We start from the raw sequence: 21,401 nt of genomic DNA, 5'->3' as shown, positions 1-21,401 counted from the left end.
CTAGTTATAAATATGTATGTACTAATCACCATGGAATGGCTACTAAGACGATATTAGTATGGTAAACACATTTACATAAACGTGCTACTTACTGTTCATGCTCCAAGGTTATAGTGCATTTGCCGGGGGAGGGCAATTCCCCCTGCATCTGTCCCATGCTCCCTATTTATTACAACTCTGAGATTGCACAATTTCCAGGAAAGGGCATATTCCCAATTGTTTGTTCAAGCACAACTGTTGACATCTGTACAGTTGACCAAATTTGTCAGCAATGCAGAGGTCTATTTTAGCTAACATCAGTTAATACTAAGTAAACCAGCCATGCTGAAGTCTGCACTGTGGAATACCTTAAACCTCCTGTAATGGAGGCCCATATCTGCAGATGAACCATTAGGGACATACCAGTGTTCCAGGTTTTTACTGAATAGTTTTTCTGTATGACATTTTTACCCTTTGATTTAGATCTAGTTCTCATAGGACCTTCTATAGGAACAAGCAAAATTCTTATTGTATTTTGATCAGTGGCAGCTGGTGACTTCAAATTAAAAGGGGGCTGCAGGAGACAGCTGAATGGGTGGGACCAGTGGGAAGGGGTGTGGCCAACTAGAAAGGGGTGGAGCTATTTTCAAAACCACAACAACTGGAACTTTAATTAAATACGCTGCCCTGGGTGCCAAACCGTCATTACAAGAGTCCAATCAAGACAAAATGAAGTGTAGAAGAAAACAATATTTCAATGCATTTGGCTACATGACAACTTACTTAATATCTAGATGGAAACACAAAGGTTGTGAGGCATGAAAAAATAAATTGCTTTTTAAATACATTACTGGAATGCCAGTCAAAAGTATAAAATAAAACAAGCAGACTCAGTTCAAACCACTTCTCCTTGCACTGCAGTTCTAATTATAATCTATATTCAGCTTTATAAAATTACCAAGTAACATGCTGAAAGTAGCACACTCTGTGATACCCCCACTTGTAAAAATGTTTCTTATCCAAAAAAGACCTGCTGCCTGACAACAACTATATACTTGTTTCATGGGGAACACATGTTCAAAGTAAAAAATGAACAGCAAACAAGAAACAAGCTTGAGATAAATTGCTTAAAGGATTACTGCACAAGTTATGAACCGCACATGATAGATTGGCATTCTGTTTAGTTTATGGGTAAAGCCTGCAAAGATAACTGCAAGTCTCCAACAAATGTAATGAGCTTCTGAAAATACTGTAATCCTGTCCTTTATTTCAAATACTGTCATATGCATTTCATTACCTAAGGCTTATACATTATCTAGTTATGTAAATATTCTCTGCATGGCAACAATGAAAAGGCTTTCAATGTTGGTAATTTTTTAACAGTATGCTTATTAAAGCTTACTTGCATCTTACAATCACCGACAAGCTTACCTGATGGTCAATAAAGCATTGCTACTTTAATACAGATCAACAGGGCACTGCAATAGCATGCATTTTCTGAATAATAATAAGCATAAATCAACAGTATAAAAATATGACAGGAAACCAGAACATTCTGCAAAATCAAGGACAGATGAAAAGCCACGGTCATACTTGTGGTCTTCCTTGGATGGGGGAATACTCTGCACACTTACACTACATAACTGCTCCTTGCCTTGCTTGGACACATCCAGAGCCACTACAATAGGGAGTGGGGTGCAACAAGTAGGTCACAGTTTGAAATGTCTCTGGCTAACGGTGATGGCTCTGACACTCATACCTCTCAACCTCAGAGCAAGAAATCTGGACAAAGCCATACATAGAAGTGGGACACAGGCCCAAAAATAAAGACCATGTTTAAATATTGCTTTTATAAACTTAGAAAGATAATGGAATAGTAGTAGGTCTTGCATTAGTATGAATTTTTGAAGGTATAAAATCTGAAACTCAAATGTCTGCCATTATTTTCTGACTTCAGTCTTTAATGATTTGCTACTAATTTGCCAGAAAACCACAATTTTATGAAAAACAGACCAAAATGTTATGCAAAAATATAAAATCGCAACACAATATAGCTGGGAACCTGTCAAAGAAGGGACACTTTTTTAAAATTAGTACTGTTAATTTGAGCAGCTGACAAAATAAGATAATCTACATGCATTTCTGAAATAAAAGTAATCTATAACTCTGATCATTACAGTAATTTATAACTGTAAACCCTCCATGTTTTCTTCCAAAATTGCCATTTTGCAGTGGGATTATTAGGGGGAGAGCAACATTTTGAGCCAAAATTGGGGACAGTTGAGAGGTTTGGATTTTCCTAATTCTGTAAAGTAATTTATTTGCACGTACCTCTCAACCTCTTAATGCAGGAAATCTGGATAAGGCCAAATATATTAGGGGAACATGCAAACAGTGCTAAAAATTGCTCTTGTATAAACTTAAGACAGTTGATAGAATAACAGGTCTTGCTTTAGCATGCATTTTTCTGAAGGTTATGACGTCTGAAACTCAATGTCTGTCATTATTTAGTGACTTCATTCCTAAATGATTTGGCAGAAAACCACAAATTTTATGAGGAACAAACCAAAAATAAGAAGCAAAAATCTATTAATTCTGCAAAATTCTGGACAGTTGAGAGGTATAGTTCAGCCGGGGCTGTCTGAGTTTGCTGCCCTTCCCCCCTCACAAAATCATGGTCAAATGGAGCGTCCCCCCTGCAGCCATTCCAATGTTCCATTCCTTGGTTATTTCGCCCCATTTGCCATAAACATTGTAATGTGCATACTGCTTTACTTCTGCGATGATATGGATTTCATTTGAAAGTTTTATTTTATATTTTACAGCATAAACCCTAATGGATATCTGCTAAACAAAGCAATGCAGTCTCACAATGAAAATAGACTTAGCATTAAAACTTCTCTGCCCTTGAAACTCACATTCATTGAAACGGCATTGAAACCCACATTCAAAGAAAATAAATTTTGCCAGTGGCAGATAAAGATTCATTTTGGGCATAGGCCCCTTGAACACGAAACATACACATGCACTTTGATAAACCTTCCTGACTGTATTAAATTATATTCCTTGTACAATACAGTACGGTTGTTAGAGGGCATTTTAAATTTATTGTTTTGAACATTTTTCCAGTAAACAATGAAGCAAAATGCATGCACCAATAATAACAAAACTGCCCAATTCAGAACATTTCCATCAAAAAAGTCTACTCAAACTTCAACAATCCACCAGTATCAGTAAATATGCACGATCTCTGAAGAAGTAAAAGTCATCTAAATAATTCCACATTAAAGAAATCTGTTAACTAATGAAGAGGTTAATGCTAGCAAACAACTTTATATGTCATTGTTTCATCTACAAATAAAGTGTCCGTTGCCCTTGAGGAATAAATTGCTTATGTTGCATTAAAAAAATTATAATGCTAGTAATATCGCAATAGGGAATGGATGGCAAACTAATAACAGGTTCATAGTTACTAGGTATCTTTGCAAAAGAGGACTGCAGCATCCTTCCCCTTTACAACAGAGTACAGTATCAGCAATGTATCTACCTACTGTGGGAGTAGAACCCACAGCCTTCTGCATCAAAAGCAAGTACACTACCTGTTGTGCTATTTTCAATGTAAGTAGGCTTGGCATAAGCAGCACTAAACTTTTGTTCCCCTGCAGCTCTCAGCTCCTTGTAAAATCTACTCGACACTCAGCTGTATCTCTGAACTTTGCAGCACAAGAAATCTGGACAAAGCCAAAATTTATTGGGGGGGGGGGGGCAAAAGCCCAAAAACCAGGGACACATTTTAAACATTGCTTGTATAATGTTGGAAAGTTGCTAGAATAAAATGCTGTGTTTTCACCATACATTTTACTGCCAAGTATTGAACCCAGGTCCCTGTGCAAAACAGCCAGAACAACATACCACTATGCCAAATCGGAAGACTGAAACTTAAATGGCTACCATTTAGTGAATTCAGTTCTCACCATAGCTGTCAACATCTTAGCACAAAACACCTGAACAAAGCCAATAATGGGGGAATACAGCCCCCAAACATATTCAGTGAGTTCAGTTATCACCATAGCTCTCAACCTTGGCACTAAAAACCTGGGCAAAGCCATTAATGGGGGAATACAGTCCAAAAATAGGGACATATATCCCCTGAGGACACCAGAGCAAACCCACACAAACACAGGGAGGACATGCAGACTCCACACAGAAGGCACCCCAGCCAAGAATCAAACCAGACAACCCATAGCTGTCAGGCAACACTGCTACCACTGCACCACTGCACTACTGTCTGTTTTAAGTAACAAAAATACAGAAACCACAGATTTTATGATGAACAGAACATTTATGAGGCAAAAATGTGCAAATGTTTTAGAAATGGTGGTGGGTAGGGAATTCAGGCTCTTGTCACTTGAGCCCAAAGTACAGGGTTCAAGCCTTATTCTCTACCCACCACCATGAAGCAACTGGGGCATTACACACACACACACACACACACACACACACACACACACACGTAGCCATTGCAGTGATCACCACCTACCTGTCTCCAGAATGGCCTGCCATGCGATCCTGTACTCTGCAACACACTCCTCCGCAGTGATCACCTGTTTCCAGAAATGCACTCCGATCGGTCCTGCATGCTGTGGTCTCCACGATCCTGTGCCCGAAATGTGATCTGATCGGTCCTGCATGCTGTGGTCTCCACGATCCTGTGCCCACCCGATCAGTCCTCCATACCTGCATGCTGTGGTCTCCATGATCCTGTGCCCACCTGATCAGACCTCTATGCTGGCCCGCGCATGCTGTGGTCTCCCGTGAGATGTGAGGAGGCTGGTGCCTCCTGCTATTGGTCCAGCCTGCGGGCGATGCAATCCGGTGACCTTCCAGTTTGTGCGGTCATCACCGCACAGATCTCTGGGTTGGAAGGGCGGAGTTTCCTGCCTTCCTTATCTGGACTGCCTAACTGAGCAGTCTGGAGCTCAGGAATGCCTGAGCATGCGTGCTTGGAGTTCTGGTCTGCCTAACGCAGCAGTCAGGAACTAAGCATGCATGCTCGGAGTCCAGGATATATTTTTTTATTTTTATATGTTCTACAGTGGGAGATATTTTGCAGGTGGGAGGGCTGCAGTCCCGCAGTGCTATAGTACGAGCCACCCCTGATTTTGTTTACGTTGCACAGTTAAGGCTTTAGCTTGAACGACATCTTGTCTGCTTGCTTTTAGATTAGAAAATTTATGTGGATCAGTCATTTCCGAAGACAGCATAAGTGGCAGGTTGTAGGTTCAGAAGATTGCTTCATTTTTAGAGCAAAGCAAGCAAGTTTTATTAAACAAAAAGTGAGCATATAGTTGAGTTAGAAATAGAATATATTTGGTATGTATTTGATAAGAAGGTAAATGGGCTTTTGAGATTTTTTTTTTTTACTTTTTATGTATAAGTATGTACTTATTACGTTACCTAGGAATTTAGAATGTTGACTTACCATACTGCTGATGTTCAAATCACTGAGGCTGCATTATCGACATCCCAGAACAACAAAATTAAATGCCAGACCACTGAAAACATATATTTTTGCAGGGGGACAAGATTCCTTGCACCTGCCACACCCTTGTTAATAATTAAGGGATCGCTCTACAGCTGACAGTGGGCAAAACCCGATTCCCTGCTGTACTGCTGTCACACACAAGAACCTACAGCCACTATGGAGTATTCCTGCTTTTTGGTGTCTTGGGACCTCGACATAACGAAGCATCGATAATGAGAGCTCTATGGTTTGACTGTTGACATAATGGCAAGTAGACCTTCTAACACAGACCTCTTTGTCTATAATAGTAAGAAATGATAAGTGTAAGAAAATAATTTTTCTTCAGTGAACGATTACTAAGATAGGGTAACACTGATGCAGTATAGGGCATGTTTTTTGCAAACTTTATGAATTCTTGCTGTAAATTCTTTGATGTTTTCTTGAAATGGCAGGTGGAATTCTTTTAAAAAGGATCTTATCAGGGTGGCTTTCACGACAAGAATAATGGGAAGAAAACTTGACCTTTCAGGCCTGACTGAAGCTGAAGCCGAGCATGTGTTTCAAGTGGTTCAAAGAGATTTTTCCCTTCGTAAAAAAGAGGAAGATCGACTAACGTAAGTCATTCTCTTTTTGGTGTGCACAGTGAGGAAATTCAATGGGTAATGCTAAAAGGCTAAGTGTGCTTTCAAATGGCTGCCACTGTGGATTGTTTATTTCTGAGTCTGCCAGGGATTCATTAAAAAAAATTATAAGATAATATCAATTTGCTATTTTCCAAAAGAAAATTGTTTTAATAACAATGGATTTGCAAAAGTTCTAAATTCACATATTTATAAGTCTTCTGTAATATGCTTCGGACTAAGTTAGTGCTCATATAGATGCATCTCATCTAGTGTATTTAATTCTTTCATGACTGTGTTTTGATTTCCTGGGTGTGACTTGAATAATGTCTTATTTTTTGGATAAGTGGACGACAGAGAGAGGGTTGTAGTTCAGGGACTTTACCTACATCTTTAAATGAATATTCTGAAATGTATATTTTGCATTTCTTTTCACAAATTCCCTTTAATAAAAGGTATTTAGTAGAAAACTAAAGTGACACTACAGCAGTAGTGTGTACACATAGAAATAAAATACAGCTTGCTGTGCTAGCTTCTGCACAGCTACAATGATGTAACAATATTAACAGAATAAAATTTCAAGCAGAGAGAAGACCATGCAGAATAAACTCTTGATGTGATCTTGAAACTAGCCAAGACTGGAAGGATTGCCTGTTAACAGTGCAAGTTGTGTGTTTTTAAACAAGAAACATCTTTATTGAATTATCACTTCTGACATAGGCAATCACATATTTATATAAATGAAAACAAACCATATTGACATATTTTCAGTTGCAAACATTATATATCATATGTAATCTTCTGTGCAATCATTGTCAGTCAAACATTACATAGCTCAATCAATTTCAGCCTTCCCTTAAACCTCATTCCACCTCCAAAACAATATTCTGCATGTATTGTTTCTGCAAATCCCATTTTTTCCTAAGTAATTTGTGGGTTTGTATTAAATGATCGAAGACACATTCTTTCGAATGCATCTTGATTGAACTTGAAAGCTCGAAAAGGCAAACTAGCGAAACAACATATAAGCAAATTCTTTCCCTGGGAAAGAAATCACTTGGTCGCTTCTGTTACTTTGCCGTTTTTGTGACTGTAGTGTCATCTCGGAGTTGGTATATTTAAGTAGGGAGTGTATGGTGGGCACAGCCCCCCACATCGGGGGGTGTGGGAGGCAATGCCCCCGACGTTATGTAATGTTTTACATATTTTTTTTTGTTTGTTTTGTGGAGCAGCGTTTTTTTTTTTCTCTTGGAAAAAAATCGCTGTTCTAAGCATTCTAGAGTAAGTTTTCTCTTACATGGGTTTGATAAATCATCCTTTGCTTTTTTAAGCATTCAAACATAGACCCATAATTTGCACCTCTTCTAAAGATCCCACGTCCAGTCCTTTTATCTCTGTCACTATATTCACTACTTGTAGTATGGTTGGTTTACACTTTGATTTCAGTTTTCTAGTAACTGCTTTTCTGGCAGCCACCAGAATTAAATTCAGCAAAGCCTTAGTATGTCTAGGCAATTATGATTCTGTATCACTGCTGAAAAAGTCATTCCCTTAGTTACACCAATTTGCTCACCCAGTATTTCTGATAGATAGTAGTAGGGAATTTTTAACATCTGCCGGCTCATTACATTCCCAAAAAATGTGTTCCCAATTACCTCTTCCTTCCTCATCATGCCTCTAACATTTGCTATCTACCTGAGGAAAAATTATTTGGAGTCTGCTTAGGGTATAAAATTATCTATGCAAGCACTCCTAAACAAAAATCCTGTATCTGGTATAAATTGTGTGTTGATTACCATTTTCATGACTTCTGTTTAGAATGTGTTTAATTACAGACACTAGTTTTAAATGATATAACATTGAAAAGGAATCCTGCAAGAACAGTATGACTAAACTAACAGCTAGTAAGGATTGCTGTACTGTAGTAATTAGTTTTATTAACATAGTTATTAGGCAGTCAATAACCAGAGTTTGTATCAGTAATTATTCATTGCAACTTAATTTTAGTATGTGGCTGTGATGTCTCTAATATGTACAAAGATTACTTGGAAAAACTACAGTAGCTGTCAAGGAATTTTTTTTCTTCTGCAGCTGTTCTTGCTGTTAACCAGGTATACTGAACTTCATTGCTCCCCCCTGGATTGATTCTGACTCATGATTAGAGCCACTGAGATCAAGGCTTCCTGGGACAGCATCACGCTGTTGCTGAGGGATGTTTTCTTCGACAACTCCTCTCCTCTGTCAATGCTTGAAGTGTCCAAGATGGTGGCATGCAATGGGCTCATGGTATATCCTCCATGTTGCTGTGTGAGTCAACCAATGGCCTGCCTCTGTTGGTAATAATACCTCTACATGCCTGGCATCTTCGTGGGATCAACCGTGAAGATGTGTCTGTGTGTGCACCCTCCAGTCAGGGTAGTTACACCCTCCCTTCCCTACTTCACTATGACGTTCCCAAGCGGCTAATCATACTATGGTCACCTGGAGCGCCATCATGACTTTATTCCTCTATCCCATCAGCTGACAGACATATGTAACTGATGCTAAATAAAAGTCGATGAAATGTAGTAATTCTAAATTAATATGATGTACGAACATAGTTCAGGTAAGCTGAGAAGAGTTAGCAAGTTCAAGGTACTCCACAATAGTTCTGACGTATTGTGATGCAGATGTGTCATTGGATGCTTACAGTTATCTTACAGCCCCCACACCTCCATTCTATGAAAGTCTAAGGAACGTTAGTATTCCTATAGCCAACCGACAGTTTTCTTGGACAAATTTGGAGGAAGGAAGGAAGGAGGGATTTGTATGAGTGAAGATAGTGACTAAAAAAGTGATCTGTTTAAATCTGAACCACTAGTGGAATTATCATTGTAATGAAGTGTGAATTCTGTCCCGGACTGCAAATGGTTTAAAGAGTTAAGTTTGGAAGTACTGACTTTTGGAGTTCTTTCAAAATTCTGACATTGTCAATTCGCAGGGAACATGGGTAGAAGATATTGACCAAATCAGTTTACAAAAATTGTGATGCAAAGGAGAGCACCAGCTTAGAATAAAACGGCAAGGATGAAGACCCTGTGGATGTTTAATTTACAGTAATGAAGGTTCGTATTGACTTTATCCCTGGTAAACATGCTATTGATTGATGTAAAGGTAGGAGTAAGGAGAATAAAAATGATTAATCCAGTAAAATGCATGTAAAGGAAAAGAAGTGTTGTCTTTCTGGAGTATTTTAGGGTTCTGCTTGAAGATGTAGTATTAGTAGGAAATATATGTCCACTTGAGAAATTTGCTAAGCATATAGAGAAGAGGGGAAGTTGAAAAAATTACAAAAAGACAACATTTTCCAATATTTGACTTTGTCAGTGGAGTTATATTGAATATGTGTTTGATTTAATAAGCACAGATCTTAGGACAGTGTATGGAAAACACTTATTTGAAGTGATATATGGTAATTCATGGAACACTAAGGCAAAAGGGGGGGATAAAGAAACAATGCCCACGTGATGATTCCAGTGTACAGGACTCAATGCCTGTCCTGTTAAAATGTTCACTGTTTAGTAGGATCTTTAATTACATGCTAATGAGCATTTTGGTCAAAAATATATGAGATATTGTAAGATCTAGAAGAACTGTCAAGGTTGCTGTTCACTACAAGGCTTATTGTGTGTTATTCTGAAAGGGTCTCAATTCTGGTTTATACACTTTGGCTCCAAACCAGTTATTTTACATTGGGAAGGCTTGTGGTCTAGACTGTTGTGGGAGTATTCTATTGAATTGCTGCTTTATTTAAACTTCTTTTTAATTTTTTTTTTGCTGTTGCGATTTTCTGCACTTTGAATTTCTAGTACTCCTGCATTTTATACCATAGGCAAGATTCAGGGTTGTCTTGCTTGTACGGATTTGAGCTCAGTTTACCAGAGCTGCTCAGAGATTGCAATGCTGGCCTACAAGCAACTCAGTTGTTCATTGTGAAGCATTGACGCAACTCAGTGGACTATATAAAAAGAGACATGACTGAGCTCTCAGATTATGTGTCCCAGGCAGGTATGTCCCTAGCCTTAAGCAACATCCTACCTTCACCCAAGATGCTGCTTCAGTATAAACAAAAAATGATTGACTTCAACAACTGGCTTAGCTTCTGGTGTCAGTCCAGGGGGATCTGGTATTTATCTATCAGCCTGAGAAGATATGGTCAACAGACCACGCTGCTTTGCCAGAGATGGTCTTCACCTGTCAGCTCTTGGCTTTTGGTTAGTGGCAAAGTTACTTGCCTCCCCATAGTGCCTTTTTTTAGGCAATGTCATAACAACAAAATTCCCAAAGTAAAAAAATCCACTAGAGACAAACTCAAGGTTATGCTGCTTAGTGCTAAGAGTCTAAGTAGGAAACTGCACTCACTGGAAGCACTCCTTACCGTGGTAGATACCGATGTCTGTGCAGTCACAGCGGCATGGTTCAAGAACACAACAAGCACCCCAGCCATGCAAGGCTACAATGCCTTCCACACATTCAGACCTCAAAATGAGCATGAAAGAACCAAAGGCAGAGGTGTATCCATCTTCATTAAAGACAAATACATCTCAAGACTGACCATACAGTATGACTCCCTAGAGCTGCTGTAAGTCCAACTAATTGTAGGTAAACCTCCCTGCCATATCATTGTTAGCTATAGGTCCCCAACCATGAACCATGAGAACCACTCTGCTTACCTGGGCCTACTTGACTCACTCATTATACAGCCAGAGACCTGGGTCATGGGTGATTTCAACTATCCTTCCATCGATAGGGAGTAATATATGAGCACAGACACACTTGCTCTAAGGTTCCTGGAGTTTGTTAATACAAATGATCTGGAACAGATAATCTGCACCCCCACAAGGGGCTTAAATGTCATAGACTTAGTACTCACTGCACTACTCTGTGTGTGTTGTCCTCCCTGGTAAGGTCTGATCATAAATCAGTCTTGTTCAAAGTACCCCCCCCCCCCCTAGAGAAAAAAGGATGAAAGTTTTCTCCAAAGCAAACTATAGCCTCCTAAGCAATGGCATAAATAGTTTAAAACACCCTGCTACCACTGTCAACAATGACACCTATATAGAGACGTACACAAATGCCCTGTATAAACACCTATCCAAATTTATAAACTCAGCTGTACCTGAATAGATTAAAACAAGTTCCTCACAAAAAAAAAACAAGCCACCCTGGAGGACATCAAGCATAAATAGGTTAAACAACAAGAGGAAGAACCTAATGTCTAAGAACAAGAGGGAACTGACTAAGTAGAGGAAGGACACCCTCCACAGCTTTAACAAGCAAATTAGATATCTTGTAAAGTCCTCTAAAGCCAATTACAAAGCTACACTAGGATCCCTAGCTAAGGATAATCATAAGGCATTCTTTAGCTACATCAGAAATCTAAAAGGGAAGACTCAGCTTTGTGCTGAACTAGTAGTGGATAGTACCACTCATGCTGACCCTGAGGACATTGCCAACCTGCTAGCAGACAGATTTGGTGCAAACTTCACCCCCCCCCATCCCTACCAGACATACCCCAAAGCATACCTGTCATCAGTCCTCTACCTAGTATCCCCAAAGAGCAGGTCATAACAGCACTCTCCTTGGCCAAAAATACAGCCTCTATGGGATTGAATAACATCCCAGGCTGCCTACTAAATGGTCTAAAACAGGACCTAGCTGAACCACTTGGCACTCTCTTTAACCACAGTGTAAGTACTGGTTCTGTCCAAGCAGAGTGGAAAACAGCAACAGCAATCCCCTTACACAAAGGGGAGCCATCAATTAACCCTGGGAACTATAGACCCATAAGCATAACCAGCCTTGTCTACAAGCCCATGAAGAGATCATCATGGACCTTATCAGCAAAGACATAGATGATCTTCAAACTCTTGACCCAACCTAATATGGCTTTGTTAAGGGTAGATCATGCTTATTAAACCTGGTGGACTTCTTTGAGAATGTCACCAAAGCCCCGGATGAAGGTAAAACAATATATACAGACTATCTTGACCTAGTCAAGCCTTTGAAACCCCCCCAGACATAATTGAGAAACCCACCCAGCTGGGACCCAGCTAGGGGTCTGAATGGAGAAATGATAAGTCAGCAAGCAAAGGAGAGTAGTTTTGCTGAAATTGAATTCAACCTCAAGTCTTGGTGAGTACCTTCATGAGGTGGATCCTGTTTTTCACAAAATCTCAGCAAGATGACACTGATATAAAGACTGTATTTATGTAGTTTATATCATGGACAGAAGTTGGTCAAAAATTAAAAAAAGATAGTTGGGTGCACAAGACCCAGGATAAAAATGTGCCCAAGCCCGGTAGGCACACTGGTGCCAGGAGTGGAAAAAATGACAGTGTAGAATCCTTAAAACACGGAAACATTCCTACAGTAAGACCAGGCCAGGCTCAGGGGGAGGATGGCCCCCTTGTTGTAGAAGGAAGTAGCAGCCCACAAAAATCACAAAAACTGATAGGCCAAAGAATATAGAGTGGACTATTGAGGATAAGAAATAAATTATGTATTTTTACTATTATGCAAAAAAGCTCAGAATTTCCAGACACAAGATATACAAAAAGATTAAGATTGAAATTAGAGGAAAGAAAAATGCTTCCACAATAAAAACTGTCAGAGGCCTCAAATGAAAAGCCATGTTTATTAATACAACAGATTTATGAAAAACAGTATATAGACCAAGAAACTTTGATCTGTTTGGAAAAAGAAGCATCTAAGGAAGTTCAAAAATATAAACAACAAAACCTAGAGATTTTTGAAAAGTATAAAAAGGAAAAAAGGACATGAGAAAGAAAGCGTGATTTGATATGGTGCAGTATTTATGCAAAGGTGAAAGCCAAATTAATCCATATCATTTATATAAAGAAGGCACCCCCAAAGATATTCGAGAAGAAATACAAGCAAAGGCATCCAGATATGGAAAATGTTACAGTAAAAAAAATAATATCACAAAGAAGGAATGTAGAAAAGAAAAGTAGAAGTTAAAAAAGTAGAAGTTGAAGTTATAGAGTGCCTGCAAAGTGAAGGATTTGGTGTAGAAAGTCCAACACAGGTTACATCACAGCATAATGGAACGAGTCCCCAAATAAGGAGAAACAGGAAGAACAGGAGACGTCTGAAGAAGAAATATGGACATGAGAAAGAAAAATAGATTTAATATGGTGTGATATTTATACAAAGGAGAATGCAAAACTAATCAATACAAAGAGAGATGCACCAATGATATTTGAAGAGAAATACAGGCAAAGGAATCCAAATATGGAAAACTTTACAACAGGAAAAAATAAAAAAACAAAGAGGAAAAGGAGATTAGTAATGGAGAAGTTAAACCGATAGAAACTGAGGTTATGGAGTACCTGCAAAGTAAAGGATTCAGTATGGAAAATCTAATTCAGAAAGCACCATAACAGGATAGAGCAATGGACATCCAATTTAAGGGAAAACCAGTGGAACGGGAAGCAATTGGCCAGGTGCCATACGAAGATATTTTGGCGCCTTCCAGAAGAAACCAGTATAAATGTTCACTTGAAGCTGGACAGCAAGGGAAGGAACAGGAAACTGTGGAAACTCTGATGCAGTGTTGAGGAGTTATAGGTCAGTGAGTTCCCATATGACAGAGCAACGTATTGCACAGAATGAAATTGAAGAGATATGCCACAGGAATAGAATACCCGCAGGAAATGGAAAACAAAAATTGTGCCATCAGTTTAGAAGAAAATGAGCTAAGAGAAGAATTGCTTGATTTAATAGACACAGATAGACATATTAAGATCAATGAAATAAATAGACTGCAGAAGGTCAATAAAACCCAAAAAGTCAGAAGTTTGATAAAAAAAATAAGCACAGTAATTAGGACTGACCATCGAAATCCATGCAATATAACAGAAGTAAACAGGATATGTTACTGTGCAGCTAAATTAATAACTGATGAAGTTCTACCACAAGAACACAGGGTAGTGAAGGAAAGGAAAGGGAGCAATCGAATACCATCATGGAAATATCGAATAGATAAAACTATAAAGCAATTAAGACAAAAAGTGTCAACTGTCAGAAGATTATAGAAGAGGGAACAGATCAACAAAAATGCTTAGAAAGATAGACGTGATAAAAGCAATGCGCAGTATTAGAACAGATCAGGATCTGTCATGCACTATCGCAAAAACAAACTAAAAATCTCAGCACAGGCAGAAAAACATAGAAGATACACAGATAAATGTAAAGAAAACATACAAAATAAGCAATTTATTGATGACCAAAAAAGGTTTATGGAGAATTGAGAAACAAGGTAAAAAAGAATTGAAAGACCACCAAAAAAAGAAGAAATCGATATATTTTGAAGAAGTATTTATGAATATCCTATGGGTGGTGACTGTGGTGCAGCAGTTACCATTGTTGCCTCACAGCAAGAGGGTCTCCTGTTTGATTCTTAGCTGGGGTGCCTTCTGTGTGGAGTCTGCATGTCCTCTCTTTGGTCACATGGGTTTCCTCCGGGTGCTCCGGTTTCCTGCCACATTCCAAATACATGTAGTAGGTGGACTGGACACTCTAAATTGTCCATAGGTGAGATTGTGTGTGTGTGTGTGTGTGTGTGTGTGTGTGTGTGTGAATGAACTACCGCGACAGGGATAGCCACCTGGCAGTGTAAACCTTGGCTGAGATGTTCGTCACTGCAGAAGTGACGCTCCGACTCCATGTGGAAAATGGGAAAAGGGATTCAGGATGGATGGATTTATGAAGATCCTGTGGAACATAACAAAGATGCTAAATAGATAGAATAAATAAAAGAAATAAAAAGAAGTTTAAAGGTACAAGATATGAAATGGGATGAAGTAACAGCTAGAGAAACTGAAACAAAGTTAAGAAAAGCCTCTAATAGGAAAACCCCAGGCCCAGATGCAGTACCTAACTTCTAATTAAAAGTATTAACATCTTTGCATGAAGATTTAGCCATGAGTAAGAACTAGTTATATACGCATCCCAAACAGACACCAACCTGGATAACAACAGATAAAATAATGCTCCTACTTAAGAGTGAACCAGCTGCCCTAAAAATTATAGACCAATAACTTGCCTTCCGATGACATATAAATTATACACTGGAATTGATGCCAACAGAGTTTGTAGTCATTTAGAAGAAAACTCAATTATGGCAGTAGAACAAAAAAAGTCATATGTAACAAAGAATCATTTGTTGTTAAATAAAGTCATAGTGCAGAATGGTAAAAAGGGGAAGAATCTAAGTATGGCATGGATTGACTACAGAAAAACAATTGATAGTATCCCACATTCATGGATAAGAAAGTGCTTAAAAATGTATAAGATACACCCTACACTGATCGACTGCATTACAGCGACCATGAAAATGTGGCAGACCACTTTGCAATTAAGCCATGATAAAGGACAAATTATTATTCTAGGGACAAAAATTTAAAGGAGGATATTCCAGGGTGACTCTTTGTCACCGCTGTTATTCTGTCTTGCTCTTAATCCATTAAGCTGTCTACTTAACAGCTTAGGCCATTGCTATAATTTGGCTCCTAAAAACTATAAAGTGTAAAGACTTCTCATCTCTTTGTCGGTGATTTAAAACTGTATAGCTCATCAGATGAGGAACTCAATGCACAACTGCAAGTTGTCAAAACCTTTTCAGATGATATAAGAATGTCATTTTGTCTTGGAAAATGTGCAAAAGCAACCTTTAAAGCAAGAAAACTGCAGCACCAGGAAAACATCAGTTTGGGATAAGAATTTGATATAAAAGAACTTGAGCTAGAGGGAGTGTATAAATATTTGGGAATTGATGAAGGATCATCAATAAAACATGAACAAATGTGAATACAACTTAGTAAGGAATACTTTAGAAGACTTAAATTAATCCTGAAACTGTCGATATCTAGGAATAAAATTCAAGCTATAAACCAATTTGCTTGTCTTGTCCTAACTTACAGTTTTGGAGTGATTGACTGGCCCCAAAACATGTTGGATAGATTAGATAGGAAAACAAGAAAGATGTTTTATGCTCATCAAATGATTTATAAACATCAGTGCATAACAAGATTATACATTCCCCAATCCAAAGGAGGGATGGGCCTCCTTGAAATTGATTACATGTATAGCTCTGCAGTCATGGGACTTCACACATATCTACTGACCTCACAAGACCCGAACATAATGAAAGTTTTGAAACATGAAGAGAATAAATCTAAGAAAATCATAGAAAATGATGGTCTACGTTACATGGGATCACCCATTACCAACAGTTCAAAAGACAGATGCTAGAAAACCGGATATAGTGGTTCATGAAAAGAAGACAAAAGTTGCATTGATAATTGAAATCACCAGACCCAGTGATTACACTGTCTTATATACATAAAGACACAAAGTCATAAAATATCAGGATTTGCAGGCAGAAATGAGAGCAATGTGGAAGAAAGATACCCCGACATTTCCAATAGTAGTAGGAGCAATGGGTCTTATAAAAAAAAATCTACAGTCATATTTAGATATGTTACCAATACATGTAACTCCATACAAATTGCAGAAGGAGTCATTACTGGGTACATTGCAGGTGCTGCGAAGAGCACTTCTGGCTAACATCAAAGACTGAAAAAATACTAATTTCATGAACTTTAATTGTACTTTGATTAAGGAATGGGGTCCATTTCTGTCATAGTATTCAAAACCCAAAAGATATGGAGAAATTAAAAAAACTGGGAATTAACCCATATGTCACTAGATGGGTAGCCAGCTGGCTCACTGACAGAACTCATGCAGTCAAAGTTGGAGATTCCACCACTACCACCAGTCCAGTTAGCAGTGGTGTACCACAAGGATCTATGGGTTGGTCCCCCTTCTGTTTGAAATCTATTTCTCAGAATTCCAGGCAAAAATAGATGGTGTGTGGCTTACTGAGTTCGCCGATGACTGCAAACTGGGTGCAATTGAGTCCCCCAGTGATGCTGACATACTGCAGAAAGGGCTCACACAGATAAATGATTGGTGCCAAAGCCACAGACTTAAACTAAATGCAAAAAAATACATTATCATCCCTTTCAGCAACAGTGCTCCCTTAGCTCAAACCCCATGATGAGAGATTTGTGAGCACAGGTTGACAGCAACCTTAACTTCAATCACCATGTGTTCACAGTGGTAAGGAAAGCTTTCCATGTTGCACAGCTCATAAGTCTGGGCATTGCATCCAGAGCTAAGTATGTTATAACTCCCTGGTACTCATCCCTCATCAGACCACAAATAGAGTACTACGCTCCCTTCTGTATGTACATGACCAGACACTTGCAGCAGCTGGAGAGACCTCAGAGGTTTCTCACCAAGAAAATTCAGGCCCTTCAACACATGACCTACATGGACAGACTGAAGGCCCTGTCACTGTACTCTGTATCTTATTGGCTGCTGAGAAGTGACTTGTGCCTGCCCTACAGACCTGTCTCAGACCCTGCCCTAATGGAAGTGCTGTACATCTGCAAGTCAAGTGGGACAAGATTCAGTCACTCTAGGGATCTTAACCTAGCCTGTGACATTAACAGGACATGCTGGAGAGACAAATGTGTCTCCCAGAAATTGCCACTCCTCTGGAACAAACTCCCAATTCCCATAAAACAGAGCCCCTCAGTGACATTATTTAAGCATAACTTAGATAACTGGATGGGAGACTATAAATTTACCCCAGGAGTGTCACCTGTGTCCCTCTTGGATGAGGACAGTCGGTGCTGATCATAGACTTGCACAGCAAATATAGACCATGCAAATTGGTCAAAGAGGGAACATGGGTATAATATGGCTAGGCTTATAAAGCGCCTAAGGCCAGTAGCCTAGTAACCTATGAACCTATGAACAAGGAATGAGTACCATTAAGTGTTTTGCATAATGTTTAGGCACAATGCAGAAAGTAAGACAGAAAATTAAAATCTAAGAATTATATGAAGATGTGCACTTTATTGGAATTCATTGTGTTTTATGTGCATTTGTAAAAAGTAATTTTGTGTTTTATTACAGTAACTCATATACCTGATGAACTGAGATCAGCCAGTGACTATGGCACAGGAAGAGCCAATGAGGAATGGTGGGAGTGAGTAACTGATGCCAACTTACCTATCAGGTGGGAGAGAGGTGGTCCGGCCTTCTAGACCGACCTACTAGAGAGAGAGGTGCACAGCTTGCAGCGGGCTGGGAATGGGTGTTTGGATCTGACAAGCTATGTCTGTGTGGCAGCCTTCATGGGATACTTACAGGAATGCGTATGCACATAAGAAAAAGCACGCTGTTCCCACGTCAGCCATTTGAGGAGGGGTTAGGGACAGAAAACAGAAATACCACTCATGACTGCCTAGATGGCAGCTATACTATAAATAGCTCTTACCCTGATGATGGAGAATAAATGGATATGGTCAGAGAAGTGGTAAATGACCCCAAAAAAAAAACCTGTGCCAATTGCCAAAATATTTGTAGCATTAGTTTAATATACAGAGAATGCATGCATTGTGTAGCTTACACAATTTTATTTATTTATTGCATGGTATGTTGCACTGTCACCACTTGCATCTATATGGGCCTCCTCTTGGCTATCTTGTTTAAGTAAATAAGGTGAGGATGACCATGTCATTTAAGAGCTTATTTGCAGTTACATTATTTAACATGTAGACAAGGAAAACATGTGATACATATTATAGGCTATACCTTCCTCATTTAATTGAATAGAAGCCATCATACTCCATTTATAATGTCTGGTTCAAGTAAGTCTTGGTGAAAGTGTTGACAGTCTCTGCTTTATTTTAAAGTTACTGTCTTGACTTCTCATTTAAGAGTATGGCTCTTAATATGTCTCATTGCAGGAGTTTGTAGCCAATGTATATATCCCCAGGAGTGAAATGAAACTTGTAGCAGAGACAAAGAGAGCAAGTAGAAGCCGCCTGACAGTGCTTTTGGTTAAATCTGTGAAATGTACATTTCCAATGGTATGGTATGTAGTTCTAAAAATGTTACATTTTACATCCCAAGGAATCACATTCTGACCTACTAGCTGCATATGAAAATCTTCTAGAATTGTAAGACTATTTAAAAATAGCCAGCAGTGTCCTATAATGCCAGTCTAACCAACTGGGGCAACTCAGGATTAACATGGCTAGACCTGTAAGGGCTGTATAGCCATTAGCCTAGTAATCTCCTATGAATCTATGAACCTGTGAACCTATTTAGGAGACTTTTGCTGATCTTATGGTAAGAACTAAGCTATAATTCCTTTTAATTCTCAACTATCCTCCATTAATGAATTCTAATGCTACCTTCTGTATCTTTAAAACTAAATACATAACTCGGTTAAAAAATCAGATTCCTGACATAGAAAGTACATTGATCATTAAATATAATATGTATATTCAGATAGGTGAACTGTTGCATATTTCTGTGGCATATAGACTGCTGAGGGAGAATCCTTGCCTTGCATTCAAAGCATTGCTTGACCTAATCCTATTTGAAACACATGAGACTGGAATGTATAACCCTTGATGTAAACAGCAGAACAGGTTATTTCTTATTGAAAACAAACATTAACAGTACTAAAAGAGGTGAAAGACACATTATACAACTACTGGCCAAACTTTGGAACAAACGTCCTACTATTATCAAAGAAAACAATTGACATTTTAGTTTCAGAAACAAGCTTGATAAAAGAAATTCATAGGCAAGAAACAGAAATCAAGCTTCTTGAAGGCCAGTGTACCATAAACTTGATAGTGACATGTGGCATTGATTTTCCAAGTGAACTTTTGTGTGTTGTGAACTATGACTGTCATAAAAAATAAATATACGTTTTATGTCTCTTTTCATATTGATAATGAGAGGTGCAAAGAAACTGGAAATTATTTGACTGGGACTGTCTGTGCTTTGAATCTGTTCAGTTTCATAATAAATTGCATATTGCTAAATGTCCATCTGGTTTACTTCCACATACCAAAGATGTGCTGTTGGCAAACTGGTGTATCTCCAAACTGCCTTTAGTTGTTGATTCCATGTGTGAGTGCATTCCTGATATTGCATACTATCCCTTACAGGATAGGTTTCCCCGCCTTGATGTTCTTCGTGTTTCACTGTTGCAGTCATTACATTTAGGTTATCTGCCTGCAGGTAGCCCTCAGCCAGCCTGAATATGAAAGTCTTGGATTCCTGCGTCAGATGCTGTCTCCTCTTCCATGATGTCAGGTCATCAGGGGTATAAAATATGCAGCCGACGCCATTACATCAGTCTTTCTTGCTGCACAGTACCCGAAGCAGAAGCAGTTTGCAAGTGCCAGTCAGCCGACTCCTGAAATTTTAATTTTCGAGTTTCAGAACCGAAGTCTTCAAATAAGCTAAATACCCCATTGAGGATCCTTTTTCTTGCTCTTAACCGATGTCAGTAAAAGTTAACAATTGTATTACCTGTGGAAAGCAAATACCTCATAAAGATTTTCATTTGTAATACATTCCTTGCTTAGGCGTCCCTCGCTGTCGGTTTTGTGCCTTATTCAACCCCGGGACTATTCGTCGTCGGTTTCTTTTTGCAGCAAATTATTTTGGTACTCGGTTTAACTATCCAGAAATGGCTTCGGTAAGCCATCCGACTACCGACATTCCAAAAAAACATAAAGATAAAGACAGAGACAGACCGCATAGGTCCAAAGCTGCCGACACTTCCGTTCAGCTAGTTGCCAGCTCGCCGATACTCAGTGAGGTCCTTTCACAGCCCCTGATACTCACTACTTCAGATTCGCAGGCCTCTACTGAGACCCATTCGGAGTCTGGTATGCTGCGAGATGCTTCTTCAACTATGGAACCTGCGGATGTCTCTACCTTAGATGGGTCTGGAGCCACTGTGCAGGCACCGGCTTCTGAGGGTGTATTCAGGCCTACTGACTTGCATTTCAAACCAATGCCATCTTCTTCTTCTAGGCCTAAAGCTCGACCCACACCTAGAAAACCGATGTCCAAACCACATGGTCTGGCCCATATGCCTAAAAAACAAATGATAAGAATGGCTGAAGAGCTTATTACTTTATTTAGGGGAAGCCAGCCTTCTCCCTCTAAGAGACCTAGAACTGATTTTCCTTCTGATTCTTCTGATCAGAATTCTGAAATTTCTGTTTCTTCTGATTACCAGGATTTGCCCTTATCTACCTATGAGGATTCTGATGCAGATGATTCCATTCCCTCTGCTTCCCCTCCAGAACATTTTTCTTTTGGTAAAACCT

The 21,401-nt window shown here is 39.0% G+C and overlaps 1 protein-coding gene across 3 annotated transcripts in view; it reads left to right on the top strand.

Annotated features, from left to right (window-relative positions):
* LOC122793475 (myosin VIIA and Rab interacting protein) overlaps positions 1 to 21,401 on the top strand; it is a 2,819,605-nt gene that overhangs the window by 287,030 nt on the left and 2,511,174 nt on the right. For all 3 annotated transcript variants that reach the window (XM_044061523.1, XM_044061522.1, XM_044061521.1), the window contains exon 2: positions 5,956 to 6,117. In XM_044061523.1, the coding sequence (XP_043917458.1) occupies positions 6,008 to 6,117 (110 nt within the window). In that variant the 5' untranslated portion in view covers positions 5,956 to 6,007. The remainder of the gene's footprint in view (positions 1 to 5,955; positions 6,118 to 21,401) is intronic.

The sequence above is a fragment of the Protopterus annectens genome, chromosome 2.part0 (genome assembly GCF_019279795.1).
Source record: "Protopterus annectens isolate FY-2018-M chromosome 2.part0, PAN1.0, whole genome shotgun sequence".
Lineage (NCBI taxonomy): Eukaryota > Metazoa > Chordata > Ceratodontiformes > Protopteridae > Protopterus > Protopterus annectens.
The sequence above is the reverse complement of the archived record's forward strand: the minus strand, read 5'-3'. Positions and strand labels throughout refer to the sequence as shown.